We start from the raw sequence: 21,825 nt of genomic DNA, 5'->3' as shown, positions 1-21,825 counted from the left end.
TGCTGGCTATAAGAAGCAGCTGCATTTGTAGTGATGTCAGGGGAGGGCATGCCATGCCGCAGGAGAGGTGCCGCTGAGCCTCTGCACAGCCCCAATGGCTTTTATTCTGCCTATGTTGTGGTGCTTCTTGGCGGCAGAGTGGTGTGAGCTATGCTGTGTGAGATGCATGTGTGTGTGAAGAGCTGCTCTAGCAAGTCAGTCAGTTGGGGCCAGCTCTGCCAGAGACACTGCTAGAGGATGCGGTTTTAGCACAGCACTTCCATTGCCTGTATAAGCTTGTGCTTTCTGGGCTCTCACTAGGACTTGCACCTCACCTGTCTCTCTAAATACAGTGAGACTCTCCAGGGCTTGGCAGTGGGCTTTTTCCTGCCTCCTCGGTTGGTCTCAGAGGTTCACGAAGGCTTTTCTGGCCCTGTCACGGGTAAGTGTTGGGCTGGGAGCTGGTGGTGGCTGGAGCGAAGGCCCACGCAGCCCCTCTCCTCCTCCTGGAGATGGCTGGTCCAGGGCCATCGGAGAACAAGGGCTTCCCTAAGGTGGCCTTCTGCAAGGAGCTACTTGGGTGCTCCTCCACACAAGCCTGCCTCCAGCCCATCCTGGTTAAGCAGACACCAGTGTAACCCTCCCCAAGCTCAAGCCAGTCCAATTTTCCTTTTTGCAGCCTCTTTTTATGCTCTAGGTTAGCTTCCTCATGCTGAGGAAAATGAAGTATTTCCTTTCTGCTTGCTCTTACCTGTCTGCTGAGTAATTACAGCCTGTGTTAAGGAAAAGAGAACAACCCCCAGCTACCCTTAATTGTGGATGTGTCGGGCTTTGTCCTTACCCTCTCTGCTGCCCCAGCCTCATTTGCCACTCCTCGGGGCCAAGCCAGGCTCTGTGCATGCCCACGGTAAGGCAGAGGGTGAACTGAGGCCCAGGGATGGCTGGGAGGTCACAGGCATGGTCTGTCACAGACATAGACTACTAGAAGTCATCACAGTCCCAAGGCCTTTGAGCTTTTAAGAGTAAGTCTTGTTTTCATCATTGCTCTAAGCAGTTTTTACATCCCAGAGCCTGCTCTGTGACAAGGTGAAAACTACTGACCCTAGAGTTAGTATGTCAGGCTGGAAAACAAGGATTGGCCATGAGAATACACAGAAGGAGAAGAACTCCAAGAATAGCTTCATCGATCTCCTAGCTGTGCATCATTCGCACCAGCAAATTCACCTGCAAAACACAGCAGTTTTGATATAATTTATTTGTCTTGGTCTTTTTTTCTTGCATAGGCATAAATTACAATCTGTTGATTAGAAAATAAAATGAACAAAACAGTGCAGCATTTGCAACAGGCTACAGCATCAAATACAAACTTGTCTCCTGCCTGTAACCATCTGTTTCTGCAGGGCTAATTCATAACACGTGCAGGGCAAACTGAGAAGGAGGGAGAATTGAGGAGGGAAATGGAGTAAATAAGGGAAATCTGCTCTGACAGCTGTTTCACATTTCTCTTCTGCATCAGCACTAAGATTAAATACCCCTGGGCAGAGGTGCACATGCTGAAGTAGCAGTTTTATGTGCCTTCTTTTCCTCTGCAGCTCAGGAAAGTGTTGCAGAAATCCTGTAAGCTGCTGCTGGCAAGAGGCAGCTGGCCAGGCACTCGGTACAGGTGCTCAGGCTGCAGCGCAGCACGGATGAAGAATCTGGGGGATGAAAAACTGCACATAGCCTCAGCCTGCCTTCCTGGGGATCCTCACAGAGTTGGCATGGTGAGGCCTCTAAAACCAGCACTGTCCCCTACAGAAGAGCACAAACCCCCAGGGTGACCTCTGAGTGGTGGCTCCAGGGGGTTTTACCTCACAGCAGCAGAGACTTTTCAAAAGGACAGGGCAAGCTTGCCCTGTACAGCCAAGTGCTCCCTACCCCACAGCCAGCCGTTAACACTCCCTTGGAAGGAGCAGAGACCCTGTTCCAACTCCCTTCTCAGGTCCCCCTTTCTCACCTCTCACCAGCATGCCTGACTGCCCAAGAAAAAGTGATTTTGTGGTAAAAGACCCTGTCTGCCCTGACAGCCCAAGCCAGAGACTAGGGAGTCAGAAGGGACATAAAAAAAGGGGTTTTCCAGCCTCATGGTTATGGCATTTGCTCCAGCAGCCGGAGAACCCCTGGGGAAGGAAGAGAGCTTCATCTCTGCTCTCTCTTCAGTTAAATACAGGAGCTGCTCTGTCGAGCCCAGGACAGGTCTAGGCATTCATAAAAGCACAATTCTGTGCATGCAGGTCACTCACAGACATGACTCCAAGGCAAGCAGGCAGCTGTAGACAAGTTTAAAATAACTTTGGCAGTGGATGCCAAGAATTAAGACTACGCTCAATATAGGAGAGAATTTATTGTCACTGGATCTGGCTGCAGCTCTGCTTTCTCCCGGCAGCGGCCTCCCAGCTTTGCAGGGGGCTCCAGGGGATAATTTTAACCTGTTCAGGCTCACTTCCCTTGCCTGGAGCAAGAAGACCCCTCCGGAAGGGATGTGCCACCATTACCCTCAACCTGTTGGTCTGGCAGGGAGGGGTGCAGGGCTCAGCACCTCTGCCTGATGCACGTCAGGGCATGCTGAAGGGAGAAACCTCTTCAGCCCCTTCCCCTCCTCTACACCCCTCACCTTACAGCACTTCAAGCAGAGAACACCAGAGCAGGACTCAAGTCACAGTGCTCTCCCCCTGCTCGCCGTGCCAGGGGAAGATGATGCCAGCATTGGACAGGGCTGAAACACTAAACATGAGCTCTTTAGCTTTCTTCCCGCGCCCCCCCCCCCCCCCCCCCCCAACAAAACGCAAGACAAATATGGAGGTTGTAAATGCCAAAACCATAAGCCAAACTAAGTGTGCTGCAGGCAGCCAGGAGGTGGAGTGGCCAGATGGCCCTGGCACTCCTCAGCCTGGGGAAGGTCCCCATGCATCCTTCCTGCAGTCCCCTGCCACGGCTCGCCATCACGTGGTGAGTACAGGCAGGATTTATGTGCCTGATGCAGGCAGGACTCCCCATCCTGCTCTGGCACAGTCCTCTGCAGCCAGGGCTGGGGGAGCTGAGCAATGCCAGCGAGAAGGCAGGAGGGAAAGGGAGTCCTTCCAAGAGAAAGGAGGTCAGCCCACACCAGCCATCTGCCACTGGGGACCAGGAGGTGACCAAGGCAGCCCTGAGCGCTGCAGGGGGGGGAGGCCCTGCTGCCCCCGCGAGGTGAAGCAGCATGCTGGCACCTGCAACCCCTGGGGGAGGAGGTCTCCCCTCTGCCCTATCTCCCACCCAGCAGCCCCCTGAGGGACAGAGAGTCTTGCAGAGCACCAGGGCAGCAGCTCCCGCTCTCTGCAAACAGTCACCTATACACAGACGCAGCCATGGGTGAGTGGCCCTGGCCACGTGTTGCAGTCTCGGAGGACATCTCCAGAGCAAGGAGGGCAGGAGTGCCTCCAGCACCCTGCCAAGCAGCACACCACAGAGTACCTTGTCTCCCAGGTCCAGCTATCAAGCCACTGACAACTCGAGGCCCATATTTTAAACAGCTCTGCTCATCTTATTCTAGCCTATCCTACTGTGTGCACTATTCTCCTACTAAACAAAGCTCTAGCCCTCTCTGTATCTAGGCCACTTGCCCAAGCAGCGCCATGTAATATTCTCAGGTTAAGTAGAAATTGTGTGGAAAAAGTCATTTTTCCCTTTGTTACTACAAAAAAAAAAAATCTGCAACACCCCAACTGGAAAACCACCCCCCTCCCCACCCTTTAAAAAAAAAAAAAAACAAACAACCGAAAACCACAACAAACCCAAAAGGGGAAGCAGGCAACAGGCGTTTTCAATAGCATCAAGCTTAACACCAGGGAGCCAGCCAGCCAAGGGGGCTGACAGCACCGCCAAGACCCAACGCAGCCGCCGGCAGCAGGAGGGCTCGAGCAGACGGACAATAGCACCGGGGCGGGCTCTGTCACCAACACGTGCCAAATTTCTTCCCTCCTGCTGCCCCAGACTGTTAGTTTTACGTTAATACTTTATTAATACTGTCCTATTTCCCCTCTGCCAGCCCAGCATCAGAGGTCTGGAGATCTTTACCTAAACCAACGCCAAGGCAGGAGAAATGACCCCACGTGGAGGGGAGAGACTCGCTGGCTGTGACCAGTGGCTCCTACCTACCACAGCAGCACCCAGCCAGTCACCGCGGTCCCACACACCGTATAACGCCCAAGCCTGCGTGAAGCACATTGCAAAATTACATACCCCTTTCCCAAGCCCCGGCAACATTAGGCACGCCACCAGAAAGGAGCAGGGCAACGGGAATGAGGGGCTGCGCAGACCTGATTAAAAAAAAATTAGCTTAAAAAGTTAAAGTGTCCGATATGCACTGACAAGCCAGCCTGCGCTAGGACCCACATGGGATGCTCTTGCCTTGCCACCCCAGTCCATGGAAGAGTGAAAGCCTCACCCCTTAAACGCCAGCTTTTCTCCTCCCCCAAGGGGAGCAGCTCCCTGGGGCGGCTGCTGGCACATCCCAGGATTTCTACGTGCGAAGCGGCGAACCAGACGAATCCCCCCGCCTGCTGTCAGCCTGGCAGCATACTCATCCCGCGCAGTATCTGGGGCTCAGTGCGCCGGCTCCCCATGCACGCGGAAGCGGTAGATGCAGGTGTATTCAGGGTGGCCCCAATTGCTCAGCACCCGGAGCTCCACTAGCTGATACGTGCCCACAGCATCACCCTTGGGGAGAGGGGGAAAGAAAAAAAACTGAGTCCTCGAGAGCTCTCGAGGACTCAAGACTCCAGGGGCCCCACTTTCTTCTTGGGGTCTGGTGTTCTAAAGACAAAGCACTTACCTCCAGGTAAAACGTTTGGATGGGGTCACCATCATGGTTGTAAGTGAACTGCCCAAGAAGGCGGCCCTCCTCTTCTCCCTCCTCCTTCAAGCCCTAGAGAGGGTCAGGGAGGCAGAAAGGGAGAACCAGGGGTGATCAGAGAGGGAGACCAGAGGTGATGAGTGCACCCAAGGCAGAAGAGGGAGACAGAGGCACAAGCACACTTGGCCCCTGCTCCTGCTCTTCCAGGCCAAAACAGACAAATGGGGACAGGGGCCAGTGGGAAGGAATGGGGAGGGGAAAAGACTGAGAGTTACACCTACGCAATCCCCTCTCTCCCACTGTCCCGCAAAACCCTTCCTGAAGCACAGTGCTCCCCTTCTCCCCACCAGTACTGCTGTTTCCTTCTCTTCAAGTTAAGACCAACCCCCCCAGAGCACCCCACAGTGAGGTATGGGGCTCTCTAGCCCTCCCCTCCTGCATTCCTCCACCATGGCACCCTCCCACCATGTCCCCCAACTCCTCCCTAGGGTCCAGGCAAGGGTACTCACATAAACAGTGAAGTCCTTGGGGGCACTGGGGATGGTGCCCTGGGGCGAGAGGGCTTTTGGGATGTGCTCCAGTGTCACGGCTGTGGGGCGGATGGTGCTGGAGAGGCGGATGATGGCAAAGCCCTGGGACCCACGAAATGCCCAGCAGTTCCCGGGGTTGACGTCTGGCTATGAGCGTGGGAGCAAGACACCAGCAATGTTATCACCACCAGTGCCATTTTTCTCCCCTCAACATCAGCCTGGTCACTTGCTTAGAGCGACATCCCAATAAAACCCACCAAACCCACAAGAGAACCAGTCCGGCCAGTCCTCCCCACTCACCCCGTCATTGGGGTCTCGCCCTGAGGGTGCCCACCTGCAGGATGACACGGGGGGACTGTGAGTGGTACCACAGGGGGATGCCAAACAAGCTCAGCAGCGCTGTCCGTGTCTCATAGGTCTCCGAGCAGCGGGTGTTGATGACGCTGGCCCCTGACATGGAGAGGGGACAGCAGCAGGTAAGCTGCATGCCAGCACCCCATCATCCCCTCCCCAGGATGTCTGGCTCATCCCAGGTGGGTGAGTGTCCCCCACCACCTACCTGCTGACTCCAGGGCGTAGTCAACCATCCCCACACGGTCCTCACTGTAGCGCTTCAGGGCCTGGTCCACTATGAGGTGTACTTGCTGCAGCGGGAGCAGAGGGTACAAGAGGGGTGAAGGGCCAGTATGAGTGTCCTGGCCCCCACCCACCTCCACCCTGCAGGGACTGAAAGAGACCGAGGACCTTCCCACAAAACAGCTGGGGGATGAATCACCATAGCAAAAATGAGAGGACGCACATTTGGCTGGGAAGCCTCGTTAGAGGTTGCTAAAAATACCCCTCGACAAGAGGAGCTGTGCAACAAAGGGGCGGCACCCAGGCACACTGGGCTTGCCTGTCCCCATCTCAAAAGAGGGGCTAGCCTCAGGGGAGGAGTATCCCTCAGTGGGTACCAGACACAACCAGACAGCCCACCCATGTCTCCCCAGCATCATCTGCTGGTCCCTCCTGCCCCATCCCACAGGATCAGTGGGAGCTCCGCAAACCTGGAAGAGGGAGAGCTGGCTGGAGCATCCTTCTGGAGCCCAACCCAGCCCCAGGAGCTGCTATAGTCTAAACTTTATGGCATGCACAAAGCTTGTGCAGACTGTGGGGACTGCTAATCCCAGCTTGATCCCTCCCCCTCTGCTACCTCCACAGGGAATTGCCAACAACTGTTTCCAAAGCAAGCAGACTCATTTTTTCCCTTGCTGTCATTCTGCTGAAATGCTTTGCCCCAAATGACTTGGTGGTGCTGCTGAAGCACAGGAGTAAGCAAGATGCTCAACCCGTAGAAACCTTTCTGATACCTGCCGTGCCCTCCGGGTGAAAGATGCATGAGCAGAAACTTGGATTTAAGACAGCAAGAGCCCTGCAGGAGTGCCGAGATCACCACCTGTGACATCTGCCAGAGCAGGGCACAGGCACAGCCCAGGGCAGGCTGGCAGCAGAGAACAGATGAGGGAGTTTCAGGGATGCTCTTGCCAGGTGGGATGCGAGCCCAGGATCTATGTCCCAGCTGTAAGGGCTGTCCCCATGGCTCTGCTACCTGCCAGGCACACGTGCCAGCCACCCCCCACACACACACAATGGGGCACAGCCCCCAATCCCACACCTGTGGTCACCATCATGTGCCTGGGGCTCAGGCCAGCACTCACCTCCTCTGTCATCCCTGCAGTCCCCCCTTGCCGCAGGGCCACTCCAATACTGGCCTGAGCATCCCGTGCCGACAGCCTTCGGTCCTCCAAGACTTTGGCCAGGATCTTGTGCTCCAGGGCCTGAAGCTCTGCTTGCAAGTCTTCCCGCTGGAGGACAAGGCCAGCAGCACCATCCCGCTGGGACCACGACAGGAACCGACTGACCCATGCTGGGAACTGTGCTTCCACCTGAAACAGTGGGGACAGAGCTCAGCCCTGGGGCAGGGACCCTCATGCCTTCCTCTGCCAAACAGGATGGGGAGCAGGGACTCACGTCAGCCCGCACTGCCTTCAGCTGCTCCAGCAACCCCTCCATGTGCTTCCCCATCACCTCCTGGTCCGACTTGAGGCCCGCCAGCTCCCTTCTCAATGCTGCCACCTCCTGCTCCAGCTTGTCCACCTCCTGCTGGAAGCTCCCCTGCACGGAGCTGTGCCAAGAGAAAGGCAACAAAACCTTGCACGGACAGTCCCAGCTTCCCTCTGCAAACTGGGAGAGGAGGTTCATCCCCCATCGCCAACACTCAGCCTCATCTCCAGCCTCAAAGGGCTTTAATTCCTGTGGCAATGACCTCTTCTACTGCATCCCACGGGAAAGCATCCCCAGCTTGCCCCTCAGCTGAAAGGCCACGTTCCACACAGTGATATAAAATGATAGTGGCAAAGGCCATTTGCAGCAATCACCCTTTGAGCCCTGCTGCCAGCCAGGGCACTTGCTTGTTGACATACCCTTGTTATGCATCCCTCCTTTCCTCCAAAGATTGTACCTCTCAATCTCTGCTTTGGCCTGAGCAAACCAGACCTGGAAACCCCCCCTAAGCCTGCTGTGGGGATTTCACCTGCTACCCGCCTGGCCCTAACAGAGCAGCAACTCTGCCCAGACAGCCAGCGTTACCTCTGCCACTCCGAGTTCAGCTCCAGCAAGTGCGCCTCCATCTCCTGCCAGGAGAAGGGGAAGGGTGTGATAGCTGTGGTGAGGATGTCCTGCCCAGGTACCACCGCAGGCTCGTCCCCTTACCTGAGAGGCTTGTGCCATCTTCCCCAGGCGTCCATCTAAATCCCTCTGCACCTGGGCTCGGAGGGCATCCAGCTCACCCTGCAGGGTGAGAAACGGGGGAACATCAGAGCCTGGCCCTGCATGCCCCCATCTCCCCACATGCCTCCCACATCCCTCACCTGGAGGTGGTTGGTCACATCGGTGCGGAGATGCTCCTTCAGCCCCGCGTCCCGGCGGCTCACCAGCCCCTCCAGCAGCGTGAGGATGTCCCCTGGGGGCGGCTCTCCCCCTGATGCCACTGCTGCTGCCCCCCGCTGCAGCTCCCACTGTGACACCTCGGCCTCCAGCACCTCAAAGCGCTTCTCCAGGGCCTGGAGGCGAGTCAGGAGCCGGTGCTCCCCCCACAACCCCTGTGGTGGCAAAGGCAGGGCACGATGCATCTCCCTGGGGAGGTGCTGATCCCCAGGGGGGCCACCTGCTCTAGAGAGACCCCTGTGAAAGGGGACCGAGGCCACCGGTCCCCAGAGTCAATGGCATCTTACTTATCTGCTGCTTCCCCCCTGCTCCATCCCTGGGACACCCTGAGACTGAGATGGCCAGAAGCTGGGGGAGCCATTTCCACTAGCATGAAGCCACCACCTGCCCCATCCTTCATGACTTCCCCATCCCCTGGGAGGGCTCCTCCAGCCACAGACCACACTGTCCTGGCTCTCCCTGCAAGGCACCCACCCCACCTGGGCCACTGCTGTGCCTTTGCCAAGGCTTACCTGGTCCAGTGCAGTCAGGTCCCCTGCCCCAGACACATCGGAGGAGGAAAGCTTTCCAGCTCCCCACCACGGGAAGGTGGGGAGGCTAAGTGTTGCCAGCCCGTACGGGTAGAAGTACCAAGCTCCTGTGCATGCAGGGGGACAATATGGTTAAAACAGCAGGCTGGTAACAGGCCACAGTTGGGGGCACAGGGTGGACGTGCAGAGGTGTATCGCCTGGGGTTACTGGGAGGCCCCAGGACAGGGGTGCAGATGCACCAGGGTACCAGGAACCACGAACACTAAGCTCAGGGCCATCCCATCCCATCCTATCCCCTGGGTACAGCAGTCAGACACTCTGCACTGCCCCAGATCTCGGGGGAACACATTGAGCCAGGCCGACTCACCGTAGGCAGCAGCAGTGAGGAGCAGGAGGAGCAGCAGCAGAAGCAGGGACCTCTTCAGCCACGGGTAGCGCCTAGAGCATGGGGAAGAAAGAGGTTTCTGTAGGACTGCAGCACCTTCCCCCACTGCAGCGCTCCTCTGGATGGGGGCCAGAGGGACAGCAAAGCCTGGCCAGGCTTCGGCACGAGACACCCACCCAACGCATGCCAGGCTCTGCGGGGCACCCCCTCTCCGCAGGTGCTGCGGGATTTCCCCATGCCTCCCCCATCCCAGCGTCCTGCCACCACGCTCACCTGGAGAAAGGGACGCTGCCCAGGCGGGGAGCTGCGCTGATGAGGTGGTGCCAGGCAGCCACTAGCCCGGAGAACAGCCACCCCATGAACCGAACTGCCGGGAGAGAAACCAAGCCTCAGGCGGAATCCCAGCAGAGACGTCCCCTCTGTCCCCAGGGATGTTCCCACAGGGGCATAAAACCCCTCTAACTGATCAGGGAATGGCACACACACAGCATGTGGGGAGTAGAGATGGTGGCAGGGAAGAAAGGTGCTGCTAAAAACCGCCCCCACCAGCCCTCCACTCACCGGGGGAGGTGAGCACCTGCCAGAGAAAGGAGCCCACCCGGGAGGCCACGGTCCTCAGCCCTGACCCAGAGCTACTCTGGCCTGAGTAGAAGTGACCTGCAAAGGAAGAAGTGAGGCAGTAAGTCACCAAATGGAGCCTGCCTGCATCCCTGTGCATCCCCCAGGGTGAAAGCTTTGCACGGGGGGTGGCACGCAGCGGGGCTGGCAGCACCCTGGGCTGGTCCCCCTGGGGACATCTCCCCCAGCATTCCTGCTACCGCGGAAGGCTGGCGCATCCCTACCGGTGTAGTCATCTTCCGAGGAGTACCCAGACGAAGAGGCGTAGGTGTCGTATGTCTTGCTCTCCAGCAGCCCATTGATCTTACTGGACTCAGTGTCCCCGGTGCCTCTTCTCCTCCTGGTGGAGAGCTCCCCACCTGCCCCCATAACACAGAGTCACCCCCTGAGAAACCACCCACCACCACCCCCAAAGGGAACAACCCAGTCAAGTGGCCTGGGGGGCTGCCCCAACATCCCCCCCCAGTGGCCAGGGAGGTCCCCAGCTGCTGGGGGAGGAGGAAGGGCTCACCCCAGTATGTGCTGCTGTCCAGGGCATCATCCAGCATAGAGCTGCCCAGGGCAGCAAGGCCCCGGCTGCCCCCCAGGTAGGACTCACTCATCAGGGACTCGCTGTAGTAGGAGGTTTGGGTGCTGGGGGCAGGGGAGAGGCGCTTCGTGCTACTCGATTTCCTCCTGATCATCCTGCTGGGGACAAGAACGGGCTCATCAACCACACGTGGTTATGGCACGAGGGCAGGTCACAGAGCACCCATGGGAGAGAACTGGGGAATCCCAATCCCTCGGCCGGCGTCACTTCCCTCCACCCACCCCCCGCCCCCCCCCGCTGTACCAGATGGCAGCAGGTTTTGGAGGGTGCAAGCGCTGCTTTGCGCAAGGCCCTCTCGCCCTTCCCCGGGCGGCTGCCGGCGCCGCTTCCGCTCACACCGCTGCGGTTTTCCGGCCCAGCGCACCTCCCGCCCGGCACCGAGCCCGAGGCGGCGGGGAGGAGGCGCAGCCCGCCCGAACTGCCCACGGCAGCTCCTGGGCTGGGGGGGCACGCAGGGCACCGGGGTGGGCACAGCCAGTGCCAAGGCGGCCGGCAGCCAGGCGGAGCTCACCATCACGCTCTCCTCTGCGGGCCACCCTCGTGTCCCACCCGGGAGGGTGCCCAGGCCGTGGTGCGGGATGGAGCGTCCTGGCTACCTTTGGGGGGGGCACCCCGCCCCCCTGCACCCCACTAACCTGCCAGTGCTCTCCTTGAAGGGGAGCTGTTGGCCCTCCAGCAGAGAGCTGCCGCTGCTGCTGGTCGTGGCATCGTCGTCCCCGGGGTAATAGCGGGTGGTGATGAGGCGCTGGCTGCGGCGGGACATGGCGGCGGCGCGGGGGGGCACGGGTCACCTGGTGGGGGGCCGGGCAGAGAGGAGAGTGTCAGTGGGAGGGGACCCGGGGGGGGGCCACCCCTGCAGCAGGGGTCCCGGCACAGACCGAACCCCCTCCCGCGCGGGCGGCCGTAGGGTGCCCGGTGGGGCGGGGGGTGCTGCGAGCCCGCCGGGAGGAACGTGCTGCCCCGGGCCGTCCCTGCCGCCAGCGCGGCCGCCTCCCCTTTTAGGGTTATAAACCCCTTTCTCCCCCCCCCGGGCCACCCACCCGCGCGTGGGGCCGCTGCCCCGCCGAACCCTCCGCACCCCCCCGGCGCAGCTCATCTCCCCCCCATAGGAGCCGGCCGGACCGCCTACCCCCCCGCCAATCCCGCCGTACCCGCGCCCCACGCAAACCTACCAGCAAATCGCGTAGAGACCCCCCCGTCCCTCCCTGCTCCGCCACTGCTCCGCTCTCTTTTGTTGTGCAGTGGAAGGCGGCCCCCGCCCCCCCCCGCCCCCCCCCGCCCCGCCCCGCTGCAGCGCGCGCGCGCGCCCGCCGGGGCCGCCGCCGCGGGGGGGGGCCACCCCCCCGCCGGCCTCTAAGGGCCTCTTCGGTATCCCCTGCTTTGTTATCATCATCATTATCATTATCGCTATTGACATTTTTATTATTTTATTTGGTTTGGTTTTATTTTATTGTACTATTACCATTATCATCTGGGGGGGGCAATAAGGACTGTCCCTACCCCATCCTCACCGCCCAGCTGCCCACGGGGTCACCAAACGCCCCCCTCCCTGTGCCCACCAAGGGCACCAGGCAGCCCACGCTGCCAGGCCAGGGCAGGCCCCCGGCAAGTCCCATGGGGTGATGCCGGCCCAAAATGGGGGCTTCCAGGTGCAGGGCTGCACCCCGGCCCCATTTGGGTTTTGCCGGGGCGGCTGGTTTGCCAGCCCTGGTGGGGTGGGAAATACCCAGCGCGATGGCACGGCCGAACCCATCCCCGTGGCGAGGGCAGCCCCGCTCGACGCCCATGCACCCACGCCGCCTCGACCGGGCGGACGGGTTCTGCTGCTCCGCGGGCCCGCGGCCTCAGACACCCCGTTACCATCCCTCTCCCTCCACGGGCGGCCGGGCCGGCTCAGCAGCGGGGCGCGAGCCAAACCTGGCTGCTCCCGTGGGACCTTGAACGCGTGGCGACACAACCAGGACCTTGTGCAAATTGGCTGGGCTGAGAAAACAGCCGCCCTCCCACAGCCCGGTTTCTAAATCCGACAGCACCTCGGAAAAAGATTTGCCTGGGGGGGCTAAGCAGGGGCAGGGGGGAACCAGCTGCCTGCATCTGGAATGGCCCTGCTAGCTTCGGGTATGGCAACAAAAAGGCATTTATAGAAAGAGTTAAAAAATACGAAACTGGCAGAAGGGGAGTAACCTGTTGCAAAACAGCCCCCAATTTCCTCCCCATGCCTGGGTTTGGTGCACAGGCCGGGGCAGCCGCAGGAGGACATGCCATCGGTGTTGGGGGGGGCACACAGCAACAAACCCCGATTTAGACTCCACAGCCCGTTGTGTAAGGCAGACAGATCCTCTTTGTCTCTTTTTTTTTGCCTGCCTTTTGAGCCCGTTTTTAATTCCGGCCTAAACGTCCGCCTGGCTTTTCCACAGCAGCTCTGTCTCCCACTGCACCAGTTGCCTTTTTTCATCCTTTCCTGCGACTTCTCAGTGTTCTGTGGGTGACCAGCCGGGCTGGAGGACATCTCTCCTCCCCAGTGGCACCTTTGTCTCTGGCCATGCTGATACCGACCCTGTGCCCCATCCTGGGGACACTGGAGGTGGCCCTGATGGCACCTCCCCAGGCTGACTTCACCCTGCCACGGATTAACCCCTGTGGGAGGCTCAGGGGATAAGCTGGGTGCTGAGCCACTGGGCACTAAATAGGGTACACAACCCCGGGTCAATCTGTCCCCTCCCCTTGGGAGGCACTTTTTCAGTCAGAGAGGGAGCCAGCGGTGGTTCCTGGGGTATTTAGGGGGGTGTTGGGGGGGGGGGGTGGGGTTTGTCCCCCCTTGCTGCACCCCCAGTGCCGTGGTGATGCCAGAGCCGCGGGTGTTTTCGGGTGGGTGTGGGAAGGACGGGGATAAGCAGCGAATGGCTGGGAGCTTGTGCCTCAGTTTCCCCACACCAGCAGTGGGGGGTTTCAACCTTTCTTTCTGGGGGTGACCAGAGCATCGCCGTGCTGGGGAGGTGGGGCAGAAGGAGCTTGCCAACTGCTTGAGTTTGGCAGCTCTTGCTGGGGAAAGGTAGGAAAAATCCCTACCCTTTCCTAAAAGGCTTTGGAGGGCTGAAGTAACACGTTCAGGCACACAAGGACGGGTCAGGGCTGGGAGAGCAGCCCTGGTGGGGGAGATCTCAGCTCACGTCTTCTCCACTAGGCCAACCTTTTTATTTAAATACCCCCCACCCCGTCCCGGCTATCCTCACAGCCTGCTTTCCTGGTGCATCATACCGCTGGCTCCAGACACTGCACGGAGTCAGAGCTACACGCCAGCCCCTGCAGCACCCTCAGCAGTGCACCAAAACACCCCAACCCAGTGGAGTACCGAGACATCCCCCATCACACCCGTGACCCCACATCATCCACCAGCACCTTGTCCGGGTGGGCTGCCACGGCCAGGCAGCGTCCCACTGCCGCCAACACCTTCCCCAGGCGACGGTCTAGTGCCTGCAGGTGGGGCTCGGCCAGGACAGGGGCCAGTGGGTCGGTGGCCAGCGCCTCCCGCAGCAGGTCGCTCAGGCGGTAGGGCTGTGTGGCCAGCAGCTGCAGCCGCAGGTAGGTCGACTTCTTGATGCTGCCGAAGATGAGGAGGGAGAGGTCTCAACCTAGGGAGCTTCTCCCCAACAGCAGCTCCAGGGCAGGCGGCGGGAGCCCCTTACCTGCAGCATTGCCGGAGGGGGGCCAGGATGGACGGTTCGTCGCGCGAGTGTGTGCCAAAGCTGGGGGGGAGAAGCCCGCCAGTGGGCATCAGGGCGGCATCGCCCCGCAGTGCAGAGCTCAACGCGGGGCACATTTCAGCAAGACATGCGGAATCCTCCCACCCCTTTGCTGGAATTGCTTCCCCCACCACCCCCCCGGCTTTACCCACGGCCGTTGTCCAGGTGGAGAAGGAAAGTGTCGTTCCCAAATTTCTCAAAGGTCTCGTAGTGGTGCCGGTCCATGTTGCCTGCAGTGGGGCAACAAATTTGCCATTGGGTGGTGGCCCAGAAGGTGGGAGCAGGGACACGGAACACCCTCCTGGTGCAAGACTGAAACCCAGAGGCTGGGGAAAAGGTCTGGGGGCACCTCTAAGGTGCCCATCTGGTGGCTCTGGTTGTGGGGGGCCTCCAGGCCCCTTCTCATCCCAGCAGCACCGTGGAGGGAAAACAGCAGCAAATGGAGCAGAAGTAACAGCAAAGAGATGGCTGAGTGGCTGGGGACGGGGAGACAGGAAGCTCTCCATGTCAGATGATGGCAGGGGGGACAGCATGAGGAGGAAGGAGCAGCCCCGAGGACAGGAGAGGCAGCGCGAGCCCAGGGGAGCATCACCACTGTCCCCGGCTCCCCAGGGGCTGCACATAGGATCTTAAGCAGGAAGGTGCTTCCCGTGCCCGGGGTGTTCAGCTGGGATCTCCCTGGCATCTCTCCTCTGGCTTCTGCCTGGGATGTGCCCGAATGGCACAGCCCTTCACTCTCATTTTGGCTAAGAGCGTAGCTCTTTGGCCGACAACCCTCACAGGGCATGGTACCATGGGACACGGAGCTGTTTGGGCCTCTCAGTCCTGAGGGGCCGCCACAGCCCCCAGTGCCAGCATGGTGGAGCTCACCCATAAGGAAATCGAGGATGGTCATGTCAATGAGGTCAAGGAGGCGATGGCCCCTGTTGTAGGGCGGCATCTCTCGCACATGAGCACAGTAGTTGGGGTTCAGCTCCCACCTGTGGGCAGAGGCCGGGGCGGGGGACAGGGCCATGAGAGTGGCCGTGGGGCAGGCCCCTGCTATCCCACGGCTCTGCTGCCCCATGCCCCCCATGCCCCCCGTGCCCTGGCTCACTCAGCCTTCTTGCTCTTGTGGTAGGAGCGGCGCCAGGGGCTGCGCCAGGAGCGGCGCTTGGCCAAGGTCTTGTCGGGCAGCAGGGTGGCCATGGAGCCCTCCAGCCGGTCCGGCTTGCCGCAGAGGGCATGCTCAGTGGAGCAGTAGTAGGAGCACTCCCCGTAGAAGCAGACGTTGCCCGCTGGCCGTGGGGACAAAACAAAAGTTGACAAAGAGCAGGAAGGCAACAAGCCTGCTAAGCCCATGCAGGGTGGTCTGGCAGGTGGCTGGGTGAGGATGCTCCATGCACCGTGGCCACATGCCACCAGCAAAGCAATGGCAAGGAAGGCCTTGAGGAACAGACCTCCACAGCAGGAAACCCGGCGGGAGCTGGAGCAATCCCCGAAGGGACAGTTTGCCCTGGGCAGGAGCAGCAAGCTCCAAGTGAGCTCCATGCAGGTGGCTGCAGGAGAGGATGGACAGCATGAAAGCTCACCTGGGGAGATAAAGAATGTCTTGGCCAGTTTCTTGTCTGTGGTGATGTCACGGATTTCCTTCGTTATATTGACCAAACGGCCAGAAACTGGGGGGATTCGCCGGAAATCCAGGATCCTGAAACACAGAACTTGGGACAATTTCTTGCTGACCTTGGCTGGTTTTCACAGTGAGTTATTTAAAACCGCTGTGAGATGCAGGTATCCCTTGCAACACGAAGGAAGAGGTGGGATGAAGAAGCAGTTTCTCTGCCACTTTGCTGTCATGGGAAGGCAGAGTCGGATGCTAAGCTTGTGCTCACCTGTCCAGGTGGAAGGCTGCAATCTCTGCGTTGTGCCGCTCAAAGTCCGAGAAGTAGAAGAAGTCGATGGGGGTTTCCTGGTCCCGGGTCTGCCTGGGAGGAGAGGGGAGGGTGGGGACGATGGCCATGGACAGGGTCACCCTGAGTGTGGGCTTGGCTCCGAACCACCCTTCACCTTGTGTCCCTGGTACCACTGGAGACACAGCCAGACCCAGTCTCCTCTAATCACTCCCTGCTGGGTGGTGTGGCCCCAAACCCCCCAGCCAGGCCCTCATGCACCCCCTGCTCCCAACCCAAGGGCTGGGAAGCCCTCATGGACTGGAGGGTCCATGGATCATCTTCTTTCCACCACTGGAGGTCACTACCCCATCACAAGCTGCACCCAGCCTGCTGCAAGCACCACCGGGGAAGGCGAGGGGAAGGGAACCATCCTACTCGCCTGTTTGCTGAAGCAAGGCAGCACATGAAGCATTTCTCCATTTCTCCCTCCCTGGTCTTCTCTGGCTATTCCTCACCACCTAAGGGGACTGTGAGGGTGGGGTATGGGTTTGTCCCCAGTTCTACTCACTTCATGGGCTTGAAGAGGGCCTGCCCATAATTCGGGAACGTCATGATCAGTTTAAGCTGGGTCCCGCCAGACTTCTGGACTGAAAGGGGGTACAACAAGATTGAGGAAAGTGGAGAGCAGGCAGCGGGGCAGGGGTGTGGGCAAGGGTGCAGGTAGAGAGGTAGTACCCGAGCTGACAATCCTCTGCGTGGCCAAGTCCCGGAGGAGGGAGGGCATCAGGGGGTCCTGGCGCGGGTACAGCTCGTAGCGGTTGATGCCGACGTGGAATTTGAGCCAGGCAGGGTAGGTGTCGTAAGCAGTCTTCCCTGTCGGGAGGAGCATCTCGGCTTTACTGCTGCTGACCCTGCAGTCCGACAGCCACCGCCACCCCAACAACAACAACATAGTTTAGTTGGGATGGGATGGGTCCTGTGTGCCCAGGCCTTTCCTGGGAGCCAGTGCACGGAGTGTGAGGTGGGAGCAATGCCCAGCACAAGCTCTGGATGGTGGCGAAACCCTCTGCCCTGTGCACCCTCCTTGGGGCTCCTGGCACCTGGGCAGATCCCACCCATGGCTGGTGGCCGGGAAGATCCACCTGCAGGGCTGGAGGGAGGTCAGTGTCTTCCCTTGCATTCCCCATGGAAAATCCCCAGGCTGATCCTGCTCTTCTCATCTGTGCCTTTATTTCCCTGCCGGAGCAGTTTGTCTCGTTGTTTTTCCCCAAGGGATTAGCTCCTGGGAATACAACTGGCTACACCTCTCCACGTGCTCACTGGGGATACACACATCCATAAAACGGGTGGAGGAGCAGGGCCTTCCCAGCTGCCCCCAGCACTGACCTGAACTCCCACCCTCAACATCCAGTTCCCCTTAGATGGGTTTACTGCACACCCCTGCCTTCTCTGGGGGGATGAGTTTGGGTTAGCACTATCCCTTTCTGTGCCTCCTGCAAATTTGCAGTTTGCTGGCATTCAAGGGGGTCTCCTGGGAGTATCTGCCCCGGCTCTGCACCAGCACCCACTGGCACTGCAATGGGACAGTCCAGCCCAGGATATCTATAACCTAAATCCTCATTTCTCTCTCTAGGAAAATGCAGACTGTGTCCCGATTTCATCAAACCAGACCCATCTCCCATAGTTATCCATAGACGAGGTGGTGCTCAGAGACAAGGCAAATGCCTGCTTGTGGAAACCAGCTCTTAAACCAGCTTTTATTCACTCCCATTTTTAGCAGCTACCGTGTCTGGAAGGTGTGCTTTCTGTAAGAAAGCTGCTACATGTTATCAACGCTAAAGCTTTTAACATCTTCCCTCCTAATTAGAGGTTAGTAGTCCAGTGATAAAAATAGGCAGCCAGCAGCAGTGAGCTCACCATACAGTCGAGCCTAAAGAGGTCAGGCAACGTCCTGTGAAATACAGGACAGGAATGGTCTCATGGTTAGAAGTACATTGTGGGCTTTGCATCTCCAACATATCAGGAAAGGGGATAAAACTGGTTAGAAATCTGGAGTGAGGACTTCCTCATACATACAGAGACCAAAGGCTAGAGTCTGTACTGGGGAAGGAAAGGAGACAAGGAGATGACCTAAAAGATACCCTGCATAATACTATGAATAATTCAAGAGTCTCCTTTGGCTTTGCTGTGTGCTACAGGATTCTGGGTAGCAGCCCAGAAACTCAGGGCTAAGAGAGGATTTGAGGCACAAGAAGAGCACGCTCTGTAATCAGGGCCCCTCTGGGATGGGATGCTGGTCTATGAAAGGAAACAACATGTTTGCTTCCTGCCACTTGTCCCCTCAGACCCACGTATCCCCCAAAAGCAAGGCAGGGCTGAGGTCTCTCCTCACCATTCGTCACTCCTGCTGCTGTGGAGGCTGAACTTCTCCATGGGGTTGACGACAAATAACTTGTCTTTCTCCGTCAGCTCCGGGACAGGGATGTTGTAAAGAGGATGCTTGAAGAGCGCTGCCAGCTTTGATCCCTTGATCTGCCCTGCATTCCCCTCTCCGGTCTGGTGCCGGACCCCCGGATCTCCAGCCCTTGCTTGCAGCCTCACTCCCTGTGGCTGGGAGCTTTTCTCCAAGGAGCCGTTGCTGCCGCTGAAATCCTGAAGGATTCGCAGGCTCAGCTTTTTGGGGCCAGCCAGCATGGGGCTGCCTGATGGGACACCGGAGGCTTTTGCATTGCAGACGCAGGGCCTGCGGGCTGCGGGGAGAGCCAAATCCATCGCCACGTGCACCAAGAGGGCCAAGAGCAGGAGAAAGAGGAGGCTGACTTTCAATTTCCTTTGGAAAAGCCTTTGCAGCCGGCACCGCATCCTTCCTCACCCAACACTCTCAGCAAGGGGTGGGCACCCACCCGGGGCTAAAAAAGAGTTGGTGCAGCCACAGCCTCTGCAAAAATAGGAGAGAGGTGTCCTGGATTTAGAGCATCACAGCAAAAGAGCGACCGGTGCAAGGGTAGATTCGCAGGAAAGATCTGTCACTGCAGCACCTCGTGGGGTGACACTGCCAGGCTGGCAGCAGGATGGGTCTGGAGTTTGCAGCGGGGTTTATCATCACTGATAAGAGGTGAGTTGGCACCGCCAAGGTTAGCATGAACAGGGCAAGTTCCAAATCAATAGCCACAAGGTTGGCTCAGGGAGAGCGATGACTGCAGATAACCCCTGCACCACCCTGTCCCTCTGTGCTGTCACCTGCACGGGGCTGCAGAACGTTTCTTGGTATACAGGGCGTTAAAATGGTTCTGCACCTCTGCAGCACCCACCTTGCCCAGCACTACACAGCCCTATTCCCCACGTCCATCATATCTGCACACTTGTAATCCAGGAGAGTTTTTGTCCTGATGCTCAGCCAGAGCAATTTTATCACCTACCCCCATCCATTCAAAATCACTCATACTCAACCCCCCTTCCAAAAACCACTCAAGTTGGGTAAAACAAAGGGGATGTGAGTATCAGCATCACTGGGAGGGGAAAAGCTGGGCTGGCAGTGTAAGGGAGGGCTGCCAGGCAGGTGAGGTTCACGGGCAGGGATGGTCCCAGGGCCTCTGGAGCAGGCAGGAGTGGGGATGCTGCCTGCTGCCTTGGGCATCAGCATGGAGGAGCAGTGGGACCCACTGAGCCCTGGGTCGGACTGGCAGCTTGTAGAGGGGAAGGGCAGCCCATTTTTACAAGAAATTAACTTTTCCAGTGACACCCAGGGACACAGAGCCGGGCCGCGTGGGCAAAAACGGTTGGTGACTTCTAGGGAGGGAACTTTGGATTTGCTAAAGGGCAGAGAAGCACAGAACTACCCCCAAGAAGCCTGGGGCCTTGGGTACAGAGTCCGAAGCGCTGGTTTTTGTCTTTGCGATTTCCCAAAGGATGCAGAGAACATGTGAAATCCCATCCATCACGCGGTCCTTCCTCGCTGTGTGATATACCAGCAGCCAGGCTGGACATCCTCGCTCCAAGCCAGGGAGGGTATGATGAGTGGCGGGCAGGAGGGGGTACGCTGGAGACCCCCTCCTCTGCTGCCATCCCTGCACTACCGTCCCGCTCGTGCTGCCCTCTCTGCACGGTCCTGTGCCGGCTCCGTCCGTGGCGGGCTCGGCCCCCGCCCAGGCAGTGCGGCGAGAACGCAGTGTTCCCGGTGTTCTCCGCTCGTGACAGTTGCCTGGAAACCGCCTCCGGCTGACACCATCAGCCGCCCCAGATTCAGCCAGCCCCGTGTTCACTTCCCCGCGCCTTGCGCTAACAAGATGGCCGATGGGAGCCAGGGCGAATGGGGAGGAGGAGGAGGAGAGCTTTCCAGCCCGGCTGGCGAGCTCAAAGCCCCGCAGAAGGAGCTGGGTGGAGGGGAGCAGATGGCTTCCCCGGGGAAGGGAACACGGCGTCTTGCTCTGGGAGGTTTGCTGGATCCAGTCCGGACATACGGCTTGGAAAGAAGGCACCTAGGAGGGGCTGGAGCTGGAACACGGGATCGTTAGGTCATTGCTTAGCAAAAAACAACATCAACAAAAACCATGTGCTAACCACTTGCATCAGAGGAGCTGGGCTTGGCTCCCAGAGCAGGGCCACAGATTTCTTTATTCCAGAGCCAGCCCTGGGAGACCAAGGGGAGAGGGACACCACCCAAGGGGGATAGAAACCTCCCTTCCATACCCTAGAGCCAGATGGGGACAGGGACCCTATGGGCTGAAGCCACCCTACTGACCAGGAGTCCCATCCCCTGGCTAGGGGAGCTTGCAATCCTACCCCCTGTCCCAATTTAGCATCCCATTGGAAAGTGAAGGCAGGGGAGATTAGATAGGGCATTTGCCACCATTAGCACTTTAATGCCAGCATTAAATATTAACCAAAAGATTTTTCAGCAAGTCAGACACGAGCCTGCAGCAACTGGGAAGAGCTGGAGAGCTTCAAAGCCTGCCCCGATCGCCTGACAGCATGTCGATGTACCTTGTTGCCATGACATCATTGCAGAGAAGCAGTTGAGTTTGCACCTCTTTCTTCCCATCTCCCCCGCCAGCTCTTCCTCCATCTTCCCAGCGCCTTCCCCCCTTCCCAGCAGGTTCAAGTCACCCTTGGGGCAGAGGAGGAGCTGTACATACGAGGACACTTCCACTGCTGGCACCAAGTCAGGGCTCCCCGGCAGCTGATAATGATGTTGCCCGTCTCCCCTCAGCAGGGAGGGATGAAGTCATGAAGCAGCCCTCTGAGCTGCTATTGGAGCTTTCCGGGACAGGCGGACAGAAAGGGTCCTTTTGGCTGGCACCGATGCACCACCCTGCGTTTTTCATCTCCTTTTCTACGTCTGACTCAGCCTGATGCTTTGATGGGTAATGGCAGCAATATGCAGGGGGCAAGAAATGAGAGCGAGAGGAGAACACTATATCGAGTCACCTGTTGCCCACTTCCCCAGCTTTCTGCTGAAAATTCGCAAGGTAAAATCCTTCAGCAAGGGACTGTAGTTTTATAGTCAGAAGCAGATAGGCCCTAGAAGCTCCAAAGCATCAGCCACAGAGGGGTCTCTTGCAGGAAAACACAGGACAAGGGACCATCTCCGATCCATGAACCATACTCCCCTGAAAATTACAGGTGTGCTCAAAAATGGCCAGTTTCACAGCAAGAGGAGGGTGAAAGTCTTTCTTCTAACACACAAGGGCCAGCACAGCATGGCTCAACTTGCAACGGGCA

The 21,825-nt window shown here is 58.6% G+C and overlaps 2 protein-coding genes across 4 annotated transcripts; both read right to left on the bottom strand.

Moving 5' to 3' along the window:
• Positions 1-1,215: 1,215 nt before the first annotated feature.
• On the bottom strand, positions 1,216-11,768 carry SUN2 (Sad1 and UNC84 domain containing 2). Of its 3 annotated transcripts, none has more exons than XM_074871144.1 (18): positions 11,663-11,768; positions 11,126-11,281; positions 10,413-10,588; positions 10,126-10,260; positions 9,845-9,940; positions 9,557-9,650; positions 9,266-9,336; positions 8,880-9,004; positions 8,292-8,522; positions 8,134-8,211; positions 8,011-8,054; positions 7,393-7,546; positions 7,080-7,307; positions 5,942-6,026; positions 5,717-5,832; positions 5,362-5,529; positions 4,832-4,924; positions 1,216-4,716 (listed from the first exon to the last, which is right to left on the bottom strand). In XM_074871144.1, exons 2-18 carry the CDS (start codon positions 11,251-11,253, stop codon positions 4,603-4,605), a joined length of 2,136 nt encoding a protein of 711 aa, XP_074727245.1. In that variant the 5' UTR covers positions 11,254-11,281; positions 11,663-11,768; the 3' UTR covers positions 1,216-4,602. The 3 variants fall into 3 exon arrangements, with proteins under 3 accessions (XP_074727245.1, XP_074727246.1, XP_074727247.1); XM_074871145.1 differs by having other exon boundaries at positions 10,413-10,585; XM_074871146.1 differs by lacking the exons at positions 1,216-4,716; positions 4,832-4,924; positions 5,362-5,529 and having other exon boundaries at positions 5,683-5,832.
• Positions 11,769-13,856: 2,088 nt separating this feature from the next.
• On the bottom strand, positions 13,857-19,044 carry LOC141943782 (extracellular serine/threonine protein kinase FAM20C-like). Its single transcript, XM_074869445.1, has 10 exons — positions 18,497-19,044; positions 16,840-17,015; positions 16,673-16,751; positions 16,105-16,197; positions 15,805-15,920; positions 15,330-15,510; positions 15,104-15,213; positions 14,382-14,463; positions 14,177-14,236; positions 13,857-14,091 (listed from the first exon to the last, which is right to left on the bottom strand). The coding sequence occupies exons 1-10, from the start codon at positions 18,964-18,966 to the stop codon at positions 13,857-13,859; spliced, it is 1,602 nt and encodes a 533-aa protein (XP_074725546.1). The 5' UTR covers positions 18,967-19,044.
• Positions 19,045-21,825: the final 2,781 nt, after the last annotated feature.

The sequence above is a fragment of the Strix uralensis genome, chromosome 5 (assembly GCF_047716275.1).
Source record: "Strix uralensis isolate ZFMK-TIS-50842 chromosome 5, bStrUra1, whole genome shotgun sequence".
Lineage (NCBI taxonomy): Eukaryota > Metazoa > Chordata > Aves > Strigiformes > Strigidae > Strix > Strix uralensis.
Note: the sequence above shows the minus strand (reverse complement) of the source record. Positions and strands in the feature narration are given on the sequence as shown.